Below are 20,782 nucleotides of genomic sequence, written 5' to 3'. Positions count from 1 at the left end.
AGCCGCTTTGGAAAACAGTTTGTTGGTACCTCAAAGAGTTGAACATAGAGTTACCACTTGTCCCAGCAATTCTACATTGTATCGAAATATGCCCGCATAAAAACTTGTACAGGAATGTTCATAGCACCATTCATTAACAGGCACAATGTAGAAACAGATGCCCATCAACTGATGAATATATAAACCAGTGTATTACATTTATACAATGGAATATTTTATGGAATATTATTCCATAAAAAGAAATGGAGTAATGATTCATATTAAAACATGACTGAAGCTTGAAAACATGACAACTGAAAGAAGCCAGTTGCAAAAGGCTTCTTTTGTGTTCATATTACTGTATGAATCAGTTTTGTTCATATTGTTCATATTATTCATGTTGTACTCATATTATTGTATGAGTCAGTTTATTTGAAATGTCCAGAATAGGCAAATCCATAGGTACAGAAAGTAGGTTGCTACTGTGGCCATGGAGGAAAAGCAGGGGAGTGACTGCTAATGGGTGTGGAGTTTTCTTTTTGGGGTGATGAAAATGTTTTGGAACTGGTTTTGATGGTCACACACAACTCTGACTATACTAAAACCACTGAATTGTGTACCTAAAAGAGTGAATTTTACGGTATGTGAATTATATCTCAATGAAAGAAAGATGTATAGCCATATATATATTCTCAGGATATGCATATTTAGAGTTTTTACAGATTCTGTCAAATTGTCTTCCAATGTGTTAATACATTAATTTCCATTCTCATCAACATGAGAGTTCATTTCCCTATCACATTTCCAGCATTTAATACTAACATAGTTTAAAAAAATTTTTGCCAGTATAGTGGGTGAGAAATGATTAAGTCATTTGAGATAAGTTTAAAACAAAAGCAAAATGTAACAAGCACCAAATGTTAATAGTGGCTATTGCTGTGAACTATGATTTCAGAGGATAATTTACTGTGGTTTTTGATATTGTTTATATGGTTTGAATTTTTTGATGCATGTATCATTTTAATGGAAATGGTAAGGCCCTCAAACCCAAATAACTAAAAATAAAAAATCTGGGCACCTGGACAAAAATAATTGGCGAATACCAGTAAGGAGGAATGCTGCACACTGTTTTTCTTCTTCGCATTACCTCTTCACAATGGTACTCATTGTCTTTCTTAGGCTTTGGAAGTAATAGGAATTTACGACTGGCTATGAATACAGGGTGAGCCTCCTAAGGGCCAGGAACCAGGATCTGGAAAGCCAGCAGCAACTAGGGCAGCCTCATAGTCTCTTGTCTCTCTATACCTGGCTCATTTATCCAATAGTCTACAGATTTGCTTTGTTCACATAGCTGACCTGGCACCTGCAGATTTGCACGGCCTCTCTCGTCCTGCGCCTCACTGACCAGACTCTTGAGTTAGAATCCCACTTCTGCACTACAATTATATGCCCTTGCACGATTTACCTCACTTCTCTAAGCCTCAGTTTCCTTTTCAGTATGATGGGGATAATTTCCCTACCTCAGAGGGTTGTTGGGACCATTAAATGAGATAGTACATGCAGAGAGCTTAGAACAGTGCCTGCTCTTAGTGGTCAATAAATGTTAATGTTCCGTATCATTACCTTGATTGTGGTTGTTATCAAAATCTTAACAATTCACATGACGCTGACCTGTAGCATGTTTTATTTTAATCTAGAAAACAGTGTTTCTAATTATTTACCGTTACACTGCAGAAAGACGCTGCATGTTGTGATTTTGAGTTCCGTCAGCACACCGTCTCTGGGGAGAAGCTCTCCTCCGTCAGAGTCATGGGAGGAGGAACCCTTCTATTTTTAGATCCACAGTGAGATTTAAGCACTGGAGAGAATAGCATCCAGGAGTCAATACAAGCCGTTGGCTTGGACTGAATTCCCCTGTGTTTTATGTGCTTTTCTTGGTTCATGCTGTGAGTGTGGCTGTTGTGGACGCAAGGACGTCCTGCATGGTGCTCTGAGGAACTGCCTCAGTTTCCCCAATCAGATATGCCGGGCTGATGCACGGCTGTGCCTTCGGCTACTTGGGCCAAATCAGAACATAGAAAAGTGAGTCTTAATCAGAAACAAAAATTAAAAGTCAGCTCTCATGGGAATGTGCTTTATTTACTGTGTAGAGCAGAGCACAGGCATTTCGTTGGAAGTAGAAGATGGAGTATGTTGTTTTAGAGTTCTCAGGTGGAAAAGTCACGGTTTCTGCCCTCTGATATCTTGCATTCCAAGATGAGCTTATTAATTTCTTACTATTTTGTGTTTGCTTCTATTGTTTAAAGTGTATTTGTTAGTTTTTGGTTCTTTTCCTTATTTTTATTGTATTATGTGGGAAAATAATTGATATGCGTTTGATTTGTCTTCAGTAATGGACATTTACCTCATCCAAGTGATGGAATGCTAAAAGATAATCATCTTGGAAAGGTATTTTCTTGGGCTTTGCTCCTTCACCATAGCTGTGTGTGTTTTGGATAAGTAAAAATGTTTCTGTTATCTTGAAGCAAGTTATCACGATCAGTGGAGACTACCTCCGCTCATGATGTTGCAGAGCTGGGTCTTTTTGCTTTTGAGTAATGAGACCATTGTCACCCATGTTGTCACCCCCCCCTTGTCTAAGAGTTTCAGCGTATCCACTGGTGCTTACAAACCTGATTTTTGAGATTTAAAAATGCTCAGCCTAGTGAAGTGTGTGTTAATAACATTGGATATTTTGGTTCAACATTTATAAAATATCAAAGAAATTCCCTCTGGGATATAATAAAAGAAAGCCAAAGTCAAACTTTACACACAGATTCAATTAATGGGATGAACAGCTGTTCCTTAGTTCAATAAATTTTCCTTATTGTTGAAGTTACTCATATGAACACTGTTCATTCTAACAAATAAGCTATATAATATTTTGAATTTTTTATTTTTCAGTTCCTGGATTAAAATATCCCAAGTCCTGAGTATTCATTTAGTGAATCACAAATAGTATAATTTGCATTTCCAGGGGCTAATTGTTGGGCATTTTTTCTTCTTGTATCCATTTTTCCTTGCTCCGAAGTCTTTTTTTTTTTTTTTCTTCCAGGAGCAAATTTGACATTTTGGTGACTTCCATGTTGTTAGTTAGCACTTGCCTTTTTAGTTGAGCAGCTAGATAGATTTGAAAGGCCCTAGTAAGCAATTAGTATCCTGTGGTCCCAATGGTAAGCAAACATATAGCGGGCATCCCTTTTGGAACTCTGTTTTGTGCCAAGTTCCTGTGACCAGTTGATAATCTGGCTCTCCAGCAAACACTAAATATAGATGAGGGCCCTCTTGAATTTATGCAAGAGAGAAATCAGTGGAAGGAAGGAATGAAGAAAGGAGGCTTGAGTGGGATTCGTGTCAACATTGGGTGGCATTCTGCGCTCTTAAGGAGGAGATGCTGGTTTAATTTTCTTTCTGTTTTCTTTTAGCTTCTTTAATCTGTAGAATAAAAAGTGTGGGTAATAAAAGTTAAAATATTTTATCAACCAGGCCTGGGTATCATGCAGAACAACCTAAAGGCCTTGAGACAATAGACAGGATTCTGATGATGGTCTCCTGGGTCTAAGGATGTGCCTCCTCCTTCAGCTTGAGAATCGCCACCTCAGAGCTTGATTGCCATCTTTCTAATCAAGACTAATATTGGTAGCTAATGAAAAAATAAAATTGACACGCTGAGTTCAGTTTTCTGGTTTGCATTTACAGCTACATTTTGAGACGTTTTCTGTGCTGGAGGTGGAGGCTGCTCCATGTAACATGTATGTGACCTCAAGCGGGGTGACCTCAAGAGGAATTTATGTGATCTTTCCTAGCTCGTTGTTTGATTCTCTCCTTTGCCCTGGGATGACTCAACAGCCTCTTATCTTAAGATAGGAACACCTTCCCATCCTCACAGTGGTCGAGTTTGGACGAATCTTGCTCCGAGTATTCTTTATTATCATACTTAAAAATAATATTTCCTTTTTTTTTTCCCCTCTCACAAGTAGGTATTCCATGTTCATGGTAGAACAGGTACACAGCACATAGAAGGGGAATAGAATATGGTCATATACCCTCTGCAGGTGTCTGCGCTTTCTAATCAGTCACTCCAAAGGAAACCAGTACTGTGACCTTCGTCCTTAGAGATTAGTCCCACCTGTGATCCGTCTTCACACGGCATGGAGTCCTGCAGGACGTGCTCTGCTCTTTCTGTTTTCTTCCGCTCACCTTTCTGTCTGTGAGCATCCGCGTACGCGTATCAGGAGTCTGCTCTTTTCCCGTTGCTATGTAGCGTTCCACGGCGGGAGCACACTGCGGTTGCTGCAACGTGTTTACTCATTCGGCAGGAAAATCAGTTTTACAAACATGGAATCATGCTGTGCATGGTATTCTGATTTTTACACTCATTTATCATTACATTTGGGACTGTCTTTCCTTATTAAATATGTCATTTTTTAAAGTGGTTTTTATGGCTGATCAGATGGATTCATTGGATAAACTCATTCCAGTGTGTTTTATTAATGGCCTAATGTGGGAGCATTTGCATTATTTCCCATTATTTGCTCTTACAAATAATGATGTGATGAATATATTTATAGGCTGGTCTAAACCCTCATCTAAGATTATTTGCTTAGGACACATTGTTAGAGGTAGATATTATGGGTCCAAGGCCTTGCTTGTGTTTGAGGCATTTATTAGGTGTTGCTAAACTGAAACATGCATTCCGAAGCATCTCAGAACCCTCCAGGGCATGGCAGTTGGTAGTATTGTATAGATCAGGAACAGCTATATACGCAATTTGTAGGACCCAGTGCAAAATGAAAATGCAGAATCCCTTGTTCAAAAATGGTTAAGAATTTCAAAATAGTGACAGCAGAGCATTCAACTAAGTGTGTAGCCCTTCTGATAGCTGAGTCCTGTGCGACCACGTAGGTCACACAGGCTCGAAGCCAGCCCAGACTGAGATGCTTGCATCGGTGGGCCCGATATCCCAAGGCAAACCTATTGGACTAGTTCACAAGCTGCTGTATATTTTGAACCTTCATGCCAGCCAGCTGGCATTGAACGGGCCCTTCTTTAGGTAGTAGGACTACGGGAAGGGACAGGGATCTGGGGTAACTGTGGATTCAGATAGGGTCCCTACCACTCCTTTTTGGGTGACCTGAGCAAATTCACCTCTTTGAACCTCAGTTGTTTCATCTGTGAGCTTTTACTTTTAACCTCATAAAATTGTTGTGAGAGTTTAACTAATGCATATTTATAAAAGACAATACAATGCTCTACCACAGTAGGCTATTGATGACCAATTCTTAAATGCTATGTTTTAAGAGACTGATTACCCTGCCCGGTAATCAGTGCCCACACTAGGCCACTGGGCTCCTGAGATTTGATTATTCCTCAGTGTTACAGCATTTTCTGCTGCTGCTCATTGTTAATAATTTAGGCAGTAACCTGGGATGGGTTAAAAGAGAGCAACTGAGAGGGAGAGAGGCCTAGGAGTGGAGGTTAGAGAGCCTGGCAGGGTGTTTGGTCTCACACAGCGGCTCTGCAGAGGGAGAGTGTGTGTGTGTGACGTGATAGCAGCGTGGGAGAGAAAGCTGGAGACAAAGCTGGAGACGTGGGAGCCTCCTGGAGCTCCAAGGGCTTTGAATGCCAGGTGAGAAGGGAGAGGCTCATTGCTAAGTGGTTTTTGGTGATCGAGTGCTACCTAGAAGTTAATGAGGTACAAACGTTTTAGAGTTGCCTGGAGCTGGATTTGAACCGTGGCCCAAGTTTCAGACACTGGGCTTCTCTTTCTGTAAATGGGAAAAAGAATGGTGGTGGTAGGACATAACATTGTTATTACTACTATTAGTATTACTGATATTAGTATCGTTACTATTTTTGAGGATGTTTGCATATTTTATTTATAATCAACATAACCAATACAAGCAATAACAAATGCAAGTGTGTATACTCATAATGATCTACTTTCTGCTATTATTTCCTTGGACTTGAGATTCCTTGATGAAGAGAATTCTGGATCTATGGTACAGGTTATTTCCCCACAAAATGATACGTAATTCTGTACAACCCTTGGGCACTCATGGAATTGTAAGGCAATGCAAACAAGGCATAAAATCCCTTCCAAGAATCCTGAAATTAAGTCATAAGATTTAATCTAGTGACATTCAGAAAGAATAGGGACCTCAATAGACATTAAACTGCTTTTAATGATAAAATGATTTTCCTGATTCCCTTTATATCTAATTTAAGCCTTGCAAATAGGAACTCTCAAAAGACTCATTTTATAGAGTGAACTGAAACATCACCCTTTTGAGAGCAGCTCCTCATGGCCACACCCACGTTCTTTCAACACCTCACGAGGCTGTCCCACCTCCTCCTCCTCATAGCTGTCACTCACAGCTCATATGGTCACTTTCTTCATTCACTGGAGACTTGACCCTCTGCCTTCTCCTCCATTCCCAGGCCCATTTCATGCTGACTGGTGTTCGTATTATTGACTAACATTTATTGAGTTCTTACCCATATTCCCTTCAGTGCTTTACACATATTACCTTATTCACCCTTGGAACAACCTATGAAATAGGTATTAACCCCATTTTACAGAGGACACTGAGCTTCACAGAGCTTCATGAACTTGCGTACCTGGGTAGGTCTTCATTCTGTGTTAGGAGATCCAAGTAATCTGACTCCAGGAATGTTATATGTGTGTGTGTATGTATATGCATATGTATATATATGCACATATGCTGTGTAATGTATACATTATATACATGTATGTATGTGTGTGTGTGTGTATACAGTGTGTGTGTGTGTGTGTGTGTGTGTGTGTATGTGAAGGCTGAAAACTGCAGCACTTGTTGAGAACGCTACACTGAGTTGGTTCTCTGAGGAAGCACAGTTCCATAGATGGGTTTGGGAAGACGGGGTGGGAGAGACTCTGTACTCTGGTGTGGTGTGCACATCCCAGGTGGGCAGTCTCTGCAGTGGTGTTAGACCCAGGGTGTTGGCAAAGAGTGAGCTGACCCCCTGACCTGCAAACCCTGCCTTGCCTTTGGGGCACCCCTCTATGTGGTTATAGGAGAAATGTCGAAAACATCATGATGAGAATTAAGATGTCATCACAAGAATATTTGTGGAGGCTTTTTCCTCAAAGACACTTTGATTAAATTCCCCTCATGAAAACATTTAGGCAAGATATGCCATACTAACCAGTCAATGCGAGGATAGGATCTCATTCAGAGCTTTTGCTGTCCTGGAAGCCGCTGTTTTGAGGATTCAGAGCTGGTGGCCATGTGCTCTAGGGAGTAGTTCCTGATCAGTGTTTCCTCTGAACTTTAAAATTTTCCCAAATCCAGAAGGAACCAAAAATTTAAATGACCCACTGGAAGACTGATGGTATCAACTGCCATTCACTTTCACAAAGATGTTCTGAAATTTGTGTTGTGCATTCTCTGTGTTTCATTGTGATTCTGTGTTCCACAGTGGTGATTCCATTGTGTTCTGTGTTGAATTATGTCCACTCTATAGCCAAAGTGATAGATGTGACTCAGATACAGGCTCTTCGTGTGTGAATGAGCTTCCTCTTTTTACATAATTTTCCTGATAACTGTTGTGGCTTCTCACTCAGCCAGGTGAAGGCTGCCCCCTACAGGCTGTAGTAGGTGAAACTCCTGAGACATGGTTCCCCGGCAAAAGCATTGAGATGTACTCTAATTCTCTCCCTTTCTTTTGCTTCTTCCCTTCCTCTTCCCTACCCTCTCTCTTTCTCTCCATCCTTTCATTCCTAATGCGTTATTGATTTCCTACCATGTGCTAGTCATTGCAACTGGAATTGATGCAATGAAGAAAAAAAATACAGGTACGACCATTCAGAAAAACATTTGGCATTTCTGTTCAAGTTGTGCCTGTCCTGTGGCCCAGATATTTGATTGCTAGATACTCTAGAGATACTGGTGCACTCATGTAACTGTATGCATTATAAATAGTCTTATTACAGCAGTGTTGATAATACCCCAAACTGGATCTGTTCTAAATGTCTATCTTCAGTAGAGTGGATAAATTGGACTATTTTCACACAATAGAACACTATGCAGCAATGAAAATGAACAAACAATAGCTACATGCAACAATATGGATGAATCTCGACTGACCATGCGGGCTTTATTCCCTGTGTCTTAGTAAACAGCCATTGATGAGACCAGTGTGTGCTGCGAAAGCTGACTTTGGGCAGAGTGGATTATAGAGAGTCCACACTGGAGAAAAGGACCCCATTAGGAGGCAGTTGTGGTCCTGGAGAGAGAGAAAATGCTGTGCTAAACCCAGGCAGTAGCAGTAATAAGGGAGAGAATGACATTAACTGTTGAGGGATGTTAGAAATAAAATATACACAATCTGGTGATTGATTCTGCATTTGGATTGATTGGAAAGGGAACCAAATAATATGTTCCTGAGATTTCTAATCTCACAGCCTAGGAGGATGGCTGTGTCATTAACTGAGGTAGGAGCAGGACTAGAGTTTGAGGTGGTAGATAATGAATCTGCATGACAAGTTATGTGACCTTGGGCAAGTTATTTAACTTCTCCTTACCACAGTTTTCTCAGTAAAAGAGAGAGAAAAAATGGAGTAACAACCTTAAAAGATAATACACTCTCCAATACATAAGATACACTGTCCCTGTACAGGTTTTTGAAGAGTAGGTGTGACCCAGAGAATATAACATCATAAATGCAATACAGTCCTTCCTTTAGGCTTAACAGAAATAAAGGACAGGTTTAGGAATATTTGGATCATCTTTATGTCTCTTGAGTGAAACATGGAATACTTCAAACTTGGACATGGGAAAAAGTCTTAAGACAAAAGGCACAAAGAACTGAGGGTACCTGGTGTGGGAAAAGGAAGGTCAAGAGGTGTTTAATGAGACTTGAAGTAAAGGGGAAATCAGAAGTTAGCATGTACCTTTGCTGAAAATGGTCCTTGGTAGTGCAGAACCTTTTATAAAGAATAACTTTATTTACATAACAATGATCCTCAGGGACTTATTATTAACATTTTTGGTGATTGCTAAGTAATACATATTTATTATAGAAAATTAGTAAAAAAGAAGAACTAAGTAAATAACAACTATAATTCTAATATCCTAGAGATCCTGTTGTTAATATTTCAGCTCCATCTATCCATCCATCCATCCATCCATCCATCCATCCATATTTTCTTTTTCTGTTTTTTTTTTTTTTTTAAAGAGCTGAAGTTAAACAGTACGTTGATGTGTAACCTGCTGTGTTGTGCACAGGCTCTTACATGAGTGGGCAGGACAGAACAGCAGAGCTCATCAGGCCAATCAGATTCAGATTTGGCCCATGGGGGAGGGCTCAGTGTAGAAAAGATTGTGTCTGCCTGCCGGTTGCATGGGAGGCAGACCCCTGTTTGGGAAAATGCCGACTGTCCTCCAGTCCTCCCCTTGATGCCACACACTTCCGTCTGTCCCCATATGTCTCTGAGGCGCCCCGAGTCACCATCCCTCCTCTGGAGCCCAAGATGAGTGCCTGAGTGAGTGCAAGTGAGTCTATGCACTGGCCTTATAAAAGGACATCTGAGTTTCCCACAGCCTTTCCACCTGAACAGTTGGAATCCCCACCACTGTTTTTCACAGCCAGATGTTGTGAGGGCTTCTCTTTCTGGCACCAGTACTCTGGGCTGGGGAACTTGGTGTGGGGGGCTGGGATCCCTCGTTCGTCTGGGGGGAACCTCCACGGCTGAGGTAATCCCTCCTGATTCTCAACTGCCACCCGGAGGTTTGGAACCCGTTCCGTATCTCCGCCCCTCCTACCAGTCTCGTCATGGCTTCTTTATATTTTTAGCTGTAGGGCTTCTGTTCAGCTAGACTTCACATGGTTCTCCAGGTTAATTGTTTTATACTTTAGCTGTAATTTTACTGTGTTCAGGGAAGGATGCAGGCACAGTGTTTATCTACTCCGCCATCTCGGATCTCTTTTACTCCTCACTCTTCTCTGGCAGTCTTAAAATATAATAGGATGAACTCTCATCTTGTTGGTGGCAAGGCCATGAACCCACTTTACTGTCCTGTTATTCTCTGATATGTGGGCAAACCCTGAGTGTGCTTTGGTGAGCACTTACTTTTCCCTGAAGTTGCAAAAATAAATATTGTTTAGAATATGATGTTAGAGAGACATTTATCACTCACCTACAGTTGCCTTGAGGACTGAAGAGTTCACCTCTCCCAAGGATGTAAGACTGCTCAACTATTAGTTTCTAAATATTAAAACCACTGTTAAATTCTACTCTACTCTGGAATAAAGACAGGAAAGATTAGTGTCACTAGGATATGTTTTACACGAGCAAATTGTTTTAAATAGGCTTAAATCTAAGACATGGAAGCTGCATTGCTTAGACTATTTGCTTAGACTCTTTATGTCAGATAGGCTGGGATAACTCTTTGTGTGTGTGTGTATGTGTGTGTGTGTGTGTGTGTGTGTGTAGGGGGTAGGGAAACAGAGAAGTGTTCTGAAGTCTTTGTTTTTCTGTGTGCATGATCTAAATCATGCTACTGATTATAGAGGATTAGAGAGAAAGTCTAATGAAGAGGTTATGATAACTATTCTTACCAAAATCATAGCTTTTTGGATCCATAATTTTCTCAAACTATTTTACTTAGTGTCAGTGAAAGTGCTTATATGTGCATACACACACTGGATACACACACACACACACTGGATACACACACACACCCTGGATACACACACACACACCCTGGATACACACACACACACACACACACACACACCCTGGACACACACACACAGGATATACACACACACACACCCTGGATACACACACACTGGATACACATACACACACACTGGATACACACACACACACCCTGGATACACACACACACACACACACACACACACACTGGATACACACAAACTGGATACACACACACACACTGGATACACACACACACTGGATACACACACACACACACTGGATACACACACACTGAATACACACACACACTCTGGATACACACACACACACACACTGGATACACACACACACACTGGATACACACACACTGGATACACACACACACACACACACACTAAGAATGAGTTAAATTTGTTCATTGTGGGTCAAGTAGAGCAATATTTAAAGGTCTTTGACTTTCCTATCATGGAATTATTTACTAGGTATGACTAGAAATCCTGTGTTCTGCAGTTACTAGAATAATGCACCCATATATTTTCTCTTCTTCCCAGGTTTATTGAGATATAATTGACATATAATATTGTGTACAGCTTATATAAACTATAAGTCTCTTTTTAACAAAGTCTTTTATTGTAATAGGCAATTATTGAATTACTGTGAGTATTATTTTGTGTTAATTATACGTGGTAATTATGCTGTTGGAAATCCCTGTGGTTTAAATATCCAAATGTAGAATTACATCAAAGATGTATGTTTTTGTTTTTTTGCAGGACGGAGTTTATTCAAAGAGGCAGGATTTCAATCACAGGGGCTGGCTTTCTCAACTGTATTTTGGAAACTTTTGCCAGCGCATTCTTAAGACAGGGAGCCCAGAAGGTAAGCTTGTTCCCACTTGGAACCAACAGTAATTTTAAGAAACCCTTGATATTCCTACTGAGTTCTTGAATAAGGCTCATGAACAGACTTAAGAAAAAAATACAATTAAGAAACAAATATTTGCAAAAGTGATTACCCTCACTAATTATTATACAAATCCAAATCAAAGCAAAACTAAAGTGCCATTTATGACCTATTAAATTAAAAATATGCCAATGAAGAGTATGTGATAATATGGAGAATACTTATAGTCTAACTAAGAGAAATAATCAGAATGAATAATTATATTTACAGTATGCATAATATGACAACTATTTAATAAAAAAGGTAATAGCTAATATTTATTGAGTGCTTACTATGTGTACTCATTGTAAAAAGAATTTTTGTTTATTATCTCATTTAATGCTCACAAACCTTTGAAATAGCTGTTATTGTCCTGATATTATGAATGAGGAAGACACAGAAATCTAGAACTCCTGGTTGTCTATTGGTGGTTTCCAAACTCTGTACTTGTGAGAGGCTAGGCTTCCAGGAAAGTGATTCAGAAGCCATCTTGGAGTTCTAAGGTCCCATCTACCCTCTTTTAAGTAGAGCAATTCTGTGTAGTCTGTCTATTATGATTTTCCACATGGGATTGATGTGTCCTAATTTCTTGCCTAGGGCAAAGTCTATTCCTTATGCATCTTTATCTGCAGGTGTTCTGAAGTGGTTTTTAAATTATTATTTTATTTATAATGTTTTATTTTATCATGTTGTTATTGCTATTATGAGCAGAATCATTTATTCCCAGGATTTACTCAGGACGTATGTATATGTTACCTAATTTTGTTCTGTGGGGTAGGCTTAATGGCTGGTCTAAGGAACTATTGTTACGACCCCAGAGATTTTCTGGGTAATGGACCATTGTTCTCATGTTGCAGATCTAGGTTCAAGAATGAACCTGGACCATGATGCATTAGTCTGGAAGGTTGAGAGTGAGAATGAGTGTTTGGTATTGTACTGTACTCCATACTGTCAAAATGCACGATGTGTTCCTGGCCCAGATGAGCACATATCCAGACCAGCCCAGCCTGTTTAAACCTGGGCTAGAAGCGGGTAGTTGAGCCTCTGGAAGATCTGACTGTCACTTACTTGTACATTATTGCAGGTTTTTCTACTGTATTGCAAAATATGCATTTGTAAAAATCCCCGTGTTCTGCAAAATTGCACTCTAAATATAATGGTGCTGATGAGAAAAATAATTTTGTTGTCATGTCCCTGACTGAATTGACTTCCTGTACATTGTTTGGATCAGGAGTGGCAAACTCTTTCTGTAAAGAGCCAGTTAATATGTTAATACGTCAGACTGTGTGGGCCAAGAAGCAAAATTGAGATATTACATAGCTACTTTCTAACAAAAGAAACAAATTTGCTGAAGTTTTTTTGACAAAATTAAAAATGTAATAATAAAGTACAGTGTTTTTTTTTAAACACAGATCTACTAAGGATCCAATACTTAGAAGAATGGAATTCTTTTTTTGGGGGGCAGATTAACATTTAGCCAAATTGGGGTAAACAGCTAGTTTTACCTACCATCAGATTGGTTGTAAATGTTTATTTGTAAAAACCATTCTTTTCTCATGGATCTTGCAAACACAAGTGGTGGTCTGGATTTAGCCTGTGGGCTATAGTTTGCCAACTCTTGCTTTATTGTTTGATTAATCTAAATTCATCGGTATTTGACCGGTCCATCAATCTGAACCTATTATGACTTTTAACCAGATAGTGTTTGTTTAAGATCCTGTCAGATGTGTAGAAATTATTATTACCATTTTATTGATGAGAAAGGTCTTGAAGAGATAAGTGCATCCAATGCGTTGATGGCTGCTTGCCTGCCTTTCTTCCTTTTACAAATATATACTGAGCACCTGCTTTGTTCTAGGCACTGTGTCAAGTGTGGGCTAAATGGATCTACTCAAGATCACAGGTCTAGCAAAGGGTAGAGTCTGGACTGAAACCCCCATCTTTTGCCAGTGAGTCTTACTGCATGCCACTTTACCAGAAGTAGCATACTGTGAACTTTTGAAGAGTGGGGAATATCTGTATTCCCAAGGGTTTCTGGCATGTCCTCATAGTAGCTTCTATGCTCTTGATAAAAAAAGAGGGGCTTTTGTTAATCCTAATCCCAATTTCCTTCCACCCCCTAGTACCTTGGACAGTGCTCTGTACATTGACGTGGAAATGAGTAGAAAGGAGTTAGAATGCACAGTGAGGTCCACAGTTGGTTTCTAATGAATACTATTGGAAATCATCAGGTGACTTTAAATTTTTAAAGTGGGGGCACCTCTGTGTTCTCACTTATTATGCTCAGAAGTAAGAATATATATTTTTTTCTGCTAGTTTTTGCTTTTTCCAACTTCTATTTTAAAAAGAGCCTTAGTTTAATTAGGTAGCTTTTCAATTTTAGGAGCCACTCATGCTTAGGTGTCATTCACCTTTTATCCAAGTGGGGATATTTTCCGGTATCAGCCTGGTTCCCTGATAAAACCTTCACAGCTGAGCCTGTGTAGATGACTTCTGTGGAAGTCACCATGGGAGTGTTTTAGGTGACTTATTTTCTCGTTAGGACTTTATCTCTGACGCTGTTTAATGATGGGGTCTGATACCTATTTTTTTGCCCCCCAGCAACAGCAAAACTAGGTGCTTGCAAAGTTTATATTTCTGTTTTGTAAGTTCAAAGCTGGCCCTAGATTTGGACCCTCAAGCTAAGGTCACTTGTATTTCTGTGTCTCTGGGGGCTTGTTCAATTGCATTTCTCCTTTTAACCACTCAGAAGAGACTTGCAATTCGGGGACCTTTGTGACACAAATGCTGACTTTCATACTTCACTTGGACCCCAGGTTCCTCTTGGAATGCAAGCTTGTGGGCAGGAGAATGGGGATTTCCTCTTCATACTCCAATCTACAAATAGGCCCTTGAAATAGAAGCATTTCTGAATTTACAGCCCACAAAAGCCAATTGTCTTTGTGGTCTGACACAAGTCATTTCACCCTTCTGATCCTAAGTTTATTCATCCACAAAATGGGAATCTTAATGCATTCCCAGGGTTTGTTTTTGAGAAAGCTGTGTATGAAAATTTTCAGGATATTGAAGAACACAAGTCAACTATACATAAGATATTCTCTTTGTTTTTAAGAATGAAAAAATCCTACTCACATGCTTCTTTTTCATACTTTGTTTTTGAAAGTTACATGTGTTTTTTTTTTTTTTTTTAACCCCCTCAAATTCATGTGAACACACTACTAGATTTTAATCTCAGAAGTTCAGTTCCACTTTGGGTGCCAACTCTGAGCCAGGCAACGCCTGGGATGCTGGAGACGCAAGTAGGAATAAGATAGAATTCACAAGAGTAGCGACTGTACCTTACACAACTCAACCCCCCCAGACATCTAGCTCAGGGTGGAGAGCATGTCGGGTAATGAATAAACAAACATATGCTGATGCTGAAACTTTATTGATGTTTAGTGCCCACTTGGTGTTTAGTGCTCAGTCCTATGATCGGTGCTAAAAAGGATATTAAAAAGCAGCTGGTGCTCATGAGAGCTTACTAGATACCATGCACTGTGATTGGGGTGCATTTCATGACCTTATTTACTTATCCAAACAACTCTTTGAGATCTAGTAGCTGTTGTTCCCATTTTCCAAACAGGGAAAGTGAGATCTCAAGTGGCAAACATTTTTCTCAAGGTCACAGAATTAGTGAGGAATGAACCTGGGATTTGAACCCAAGTTGTCTGACTGTCCAGAGTGTGCTTCTGATGACTACACCAGTCTGTCACATCGTGGGCTCTGCACCCAAACCACTGGTGTGGGGCAAGATGAGTGTGCTTATTAATAGAGCCAGAGCGGAGGTGTGGTGTGTACAGTAAGGATGGGGGATGCAGAAGCCAGGAGCGCAGTTACAAGGAAAGAACTTGGGATGGGCCAGAGGAGGGAGGGGCCATGACGCTCACTTGAAAGGACCTCTGAGTGGTTACAGAGCATCCTCCTTTTGGGTCACAGTCCCAGCCTCTGTTCTTATCCAGACTCCAGCTGGCCTACATGCCATAATGCCGCACCGGTGGAGGGCGTGTTTAGCTGGCGTTTCTGCCATTTTTACTGTAATGACATACCCTTGTTTCTGCTTTCCCATGGGCTATGGATTTGTTGTTTTGCTATTTAGTATTTTGAAGCTGTCTTTATATTAAAAGAGAATATTAAAAAGTATATTAAAATTTTTTATTGTGGTAAAATATACGTTACATAAAATTTATCATTTTAACCATTTCTAAGTGTACAATTCTGTGTCATTAAGTACATTCAGTGTTGTGCAGCCATCAGCACCATCATCGCCAGAACTCTTTCATCTTCCTGAATAGAAACTCGGTAGCTATTGAATACTAACTCCTTCTTCCTCTCTCCTTCCAACTCCTGGCAACCGCCATTCTGTTTTTTTGTCTCTATGAATTTGACTGCTCCAGGTACTTCATATAAGTGGAATCATGCAATGTTTGTGCTTCTGACTGGCTTATTTCACTTAGCGTCATGTTTTCAAGGTTTACCCACGTTGTAGCATGTATCATAATTTCCTTTGTTTTTAAGTCTGAATAATATTCTATTGTGTGCCACATTTTATTTATCCTTTCATCCATCGATGGACTCTTGGGTTGCTTCCACCTTTTGGCTGTTGTGAATAATGCTGCCATGAACTTGGTAATATCTGTTCAAGTCTCTGTTTCAGTTCTTTTGCTGGATGACATGGTAATTCTATGTTTAATTTTTGAGGAACTGCTTCAAAGTTTGCTTTTGAGGTAGGTATCTATTTTTGTCCAAGACAGCAATGGCATGTACCATTCCTGTGTCTTTTTCTCATGTCTGTACAGAAGACTGAATGTTGTATATACCACATCCTCGGCCGGTGACACTACTGGGCGTGCCATGCAGCGCTTTCCTCAGTCTGAGAGGCACCCACCTGTCTTGACTCTTCCACAGTCTAACTCTTTGTCCTGATTTCATGTCCTGGTGGACAGTTTTGTGTTTTTTTTAAATTTTATTTATTTTTATTTTCCTGGTGGACAGTTTTGACCCAAGATGGCCAACGGAAGATAGGTTGGAAGTTTTGAAAAGGTGCCACCACAGACAAGTAGCACACTAGATGCCAAATGCGGATTATAACATGCCTCGAGGTAGGCAAGCGCATTCAAAAACAGATCAAGGAAACAGAGAAAGATCTGAAGGAAAATAGGGATTGGTGGCAGCCTGGGGCACATGAAAGGCCTCGTACACATTTCTCAGCTGGGGAATGGCCAACTGTGAAGCAGAGCTGGGAGGAACCCAGGCCAGAGGCAAGTCTGACCTCTGGGATCCTCAGGGAAGGTAACAGAGATCAGGATAGTCCCTGCGGCAGGTGTGGCTTTGCACCAGCTCCCAGTTTGGGGAAGGCATTTCTTAGGCCAGTGTTGCTCAACCTTTTTTCCGTTATCACCACCCCCCATGGAGGCTTTTTAGACATTTTTTCCCCCGAACTTACCCTCCCACCATGAACTTATTATACTATAGATATACTGATTGCCTTTTTATATATTGTATTATGTCTTTGCTTTATACACAAAAAGCGTAAGATATTTTTCACTCCCAAGAAGAAATTGTCACCTTGTTTTGATAATGCCCCCATTGAGAAAGCATGCTTTATACTGCACTGGGTATAACTATCTTTTGGAATTTTTGCCTGCATCTTTCCAAATCAAAACAAAACAATCCAGTTCTTCTACCCGCCCCCTCCTCCAACAAAATTCCAAACCCAAATCAAAAGCAGTTTCTGGTGAACTCCCATGTGGTTCTTGCAAATCCCACATTTTGCTTTTCTGGGAGAGGCTCAGAGGATAACAGGGGTGCTATCAGTTTTGCGATGCAAGTGTTCTCTTTTCGCCTAGTTGCCCGAGTCCTTAGAGATGACTACGAATGCTGCGAACATGCAGAGCTCTCATTATGCACTCGCATTGAGGGATTTTCGTTTTTTTAAGTTGGTGAAATACATTTTCAATGTGTGATAAAATAATTTGTTATTTCCCGGCAAGGCCCCATTATTAGTTCCCTCATTATTCTTATTGTGTTGATCGGGAAGCTGAAGCAGAGAAAGATCGAACGTAACAGGATGTAAAATATTTGTCACTGAAGCAATGTGAGCAAGTCAAATAATTTGAACATCGTTTTGAGGAAGTCTGGCCTAGACATGCCACAGCTAAAGAGATCTGAACGTGGCATGTTCTTATTTGAGCCTTACAAAGATTCATTTTAAAAGTGGAAGATGATTGCCTGGGACATAAGATACTATACATGTTTGTGTGTGTGTGTGTGTGTGTGTGTGTGTGTGTGTGTATTTATATATACACAACGGCATAAATGCCAGGAGGCAGGGATCCCTGGGAGCCATGTCAGAACTGCCTGTCACCCTGACCTAACCTATTTGTGTGCTGAGTTGATGTACAACTGTTAACTTCTTTTTGGTTCATATTGGGAACAGGATAATTCATAGTTGGTGAGAGTCAGCTACATCCTCACAACCTCCCTACCAGCTTACAAAAAAAGATCTGTAACACATACAGATATTTTATTAGTCCTTTATGTACAAGTAGGCACCAAATAGTTTACCCGTTATGTAAATTCCATTAAGTCTCTGTCCTTTTGTTACTCTGACCACGAATTGCGTGAACTGTTCACTGAAGGCAGAGCTGACAATATTCCAAAGGCAAGATTCAGCTATTTTACAGACAGTGTCAGGCAGCCAGAATGTTCTGGTCCAGTGGCTGGCCATGGGATCATGTAGACATAAACTAAGGCTGTCACCCCTAAAGTTGGCAGGTGAAGGGCTTGCTAGATAGAGTGTTACACCTTGATTGTGCAGGGATGGGAGTATCTCTAGAATTTTGAGCTGATCCCTATATTTTAAGTCCCATTAATTAAATGAATGACAGCCCATTTCTTTTTCTTTTTTCTTTAAATTAAAGTTTATTGGGGCGACAATTGTTAGTAAAGTCACATAGATTTCAGGTGTACAATTCTCTGATACATCATCCGTATCTCACATTTTGTATTCACCACCCAGAGTCAGTTCTCTTTCCATCACCATATATTAGACCCCGTTTACCCTCTTCTAGAGCCCTCCTCCTGCCTCCCTCCTTACCCTCTGATAACCGCTAAACTATTGTCTATATCTATGAGTTTTTGTTCTTTCAGTTGTTTGTCTTGTTCTTTTGTTGTTTTCGGTTTATATACCTGTGGGGACAGAGCCCTGGAGAGCAGTTTCCAGGCTCTCGGCCTCACGTGGAAAGGTGCTGGCTCGGGTAGTAGATGGTCATCAGCTGTGACTAGTTGGCCATCAGCTGTTACCGGTTAGTCATTAGCCACTGATATAACTGCTGTGACTAAGCTAGCAAGGGGTGGAGTGAGGATTGGGACTGCAGAGAGTGGATTGCAGCTAGCAAGTGAGGTTGGTTGGCAGAGAAGTGGACGGCGGGTTGCGGATAGTGTGGCTCCTGCTTCCTGTGTCTCCAACCCAGCCACCAGCGAGAATATAGTGGTATGTATGACTCTCCTATCTGTGGCTCCGTGGGTGTTCCTTTTTGGCCTCACCATGTCCTGTGTTCTTATGTGGGGAGCGGGACCAGAGACCCTGCATGACACCCTGCATGACAATACCACATATCAGTGAAATCATATGGTTCTTTACCTTTTCTGACAGTCCATCTCTAACATCCATTTTGCTGCTCAGCAAACCACTGATGTCACTAGTGAAAATTCACAGTTTTCACATTCCTTATGCTAATTATAAAAGCCTCTGGTGTTGTCATGGATAAAGGTAACTGAAGTTTCTGGAGAGCGAGGCTGCTGATTAGAACGTTCATAGCCAACCCCTGAAGTGTGAAGCGTGTTTTAGGGGAACTGACTGTACCTGGTGCGGAACTTGAACTATAATAACACACGCCATAATATTATACTGCCTGTGCTGAAATATTTTGAAGCAAATTATAGACATCCTAGTAATCATATACCAAACATCATATACTAAAAGCCTACTATGTTCTGCCTTTAGAAAGATGATGTCATGTGAAACAAGGTTTAACCTAGGGATTGAAGAGAGAAATCCCTCTTGGTCCGTGATCTGGTTTTCTCACACCGAAGGTGTCATGCTTCACATCTTGGACCCTCAATTTTCTCATCTCTGAAATGAAGTGATAATCGTCCTACTTCACAGGGTTACTTTAAGGGTGAAATGAGGGCACATACATAAAACATGCCTGGCACATAGGAAAACTCCAATAATTATTAGCAGTAAGACAAGTTCTCTCAAACTGATGGTTGCCAGGTGGGAGGGGTTTGAGGGGCTGGGTGAAAAGATGAGGGATTAAGAAGTACAAATTGGCAGTCACAAAATAGTCACGAGGGTGTAAAGTACAGCATAAGGAATATAGTTAATGATATTGTAAAAACTATGTATGGTGCCAGGTGGATATTAGAATTATCAGGGTGATCACTTCGTAAGTTATATAAATGTCTAATCACTATGTTGTACATCTGAAACTAATGTAATATTGAATGTCAACTGGAACTGAAAAATAAAATTTTAAATAGAGAAGTTCTCTGATAATAAGTATATGTTTTTATAAATAAGTTGCCTTTTAAATACTGATCTAAACAGAAATTTTAGCTATAGCAGCAGTATAGGTCAAGTTTATGTTGTTGCTTTAAAAAAACATTTTTTACCAGTTTTTAATTCCATAATTTTAATATTCAGTATGTTCACTTTTAACATTTTAGGATTGACCCTTTCGTGTGTCTTTGAGTATATTTGCATATGTATGTGTATGTATAGCTTTTTTTTTTTTTTTTTTTTTTGGAAAAAGTGGGATCATTCTGTTCCGTTAGCCCAATGTTGTCATTTGTGGACATACTGTGAACATTTTTCTGGGTTATTACATGTTCCTGGAAAACATCATTTTTGATGCCTTCATAACATTCCATTGGCATAATAGCTCTTATTGTTGGTTTCTATTTTTTTGCTATTATAAAGAATACTGTGGTAAATCCATGAATATAAATTCTTGTGTATGTTTCTGGTAGCTTCCTAGGTTAAAGCCCATTTTTAAGACCTTTAATGCATAG

At 40.1% G+C, this 20,782-nt stretch overlaps 1 protein-coding gene across 3 annotated transcripts in view; it reads left to right on the top strand.

Annotated features, from left to right (window-relative positions):
* Positions 1 to 20,782, top strand: part of PRELID2 (PRELI domain containing 2) — a 58,018-nt gene that overhangs the window by 15,447 nt on the left and 21,789 nt on the right. For 2 of the 3 annotated variants that reach the window (XR_004422000.1, XM_033096820.1), the window contains exon 5: positions 11,497 to 11,602. Coding sequence is in view for 2 of the 3 variants with exons in the window: in XM_033096820.1 (XP_032952711.1) it covers positions 11,497 to 11,602 (106 nt within the window). In the remaining variant the exon portion in view is untranslated. Of the gene's footprint in view, positions 1 to 11,496; positions 11,603 to 12,522; positions 12,813 to 20,782 lie in introns of those variants that run through there. The other variant, XM_033096821.1, reaches the window with a different exon arrangement.

Source organism: Rhinolophus ferrumequinum, chromosome 24 (genome assembly GCF_004115265.2).
Source record: "Rhinolophus ferrumequinum isolate MPI-CBG mRhiFer1 chromosome 24, mRhiFer1_v1.p, whole genome shotgun sequence".
In the NCBI taxonomy this organism is placed as follows: Eukaryota; Metazoa; Chordata; class Mammalia; order Chiroptera; family Rhinolophidae; genus Rhinolophus; species Rhinolophus ferrumequinum.
This window is presented reverse-complemented; position numbering and strand designations above follow the sequence as displayed.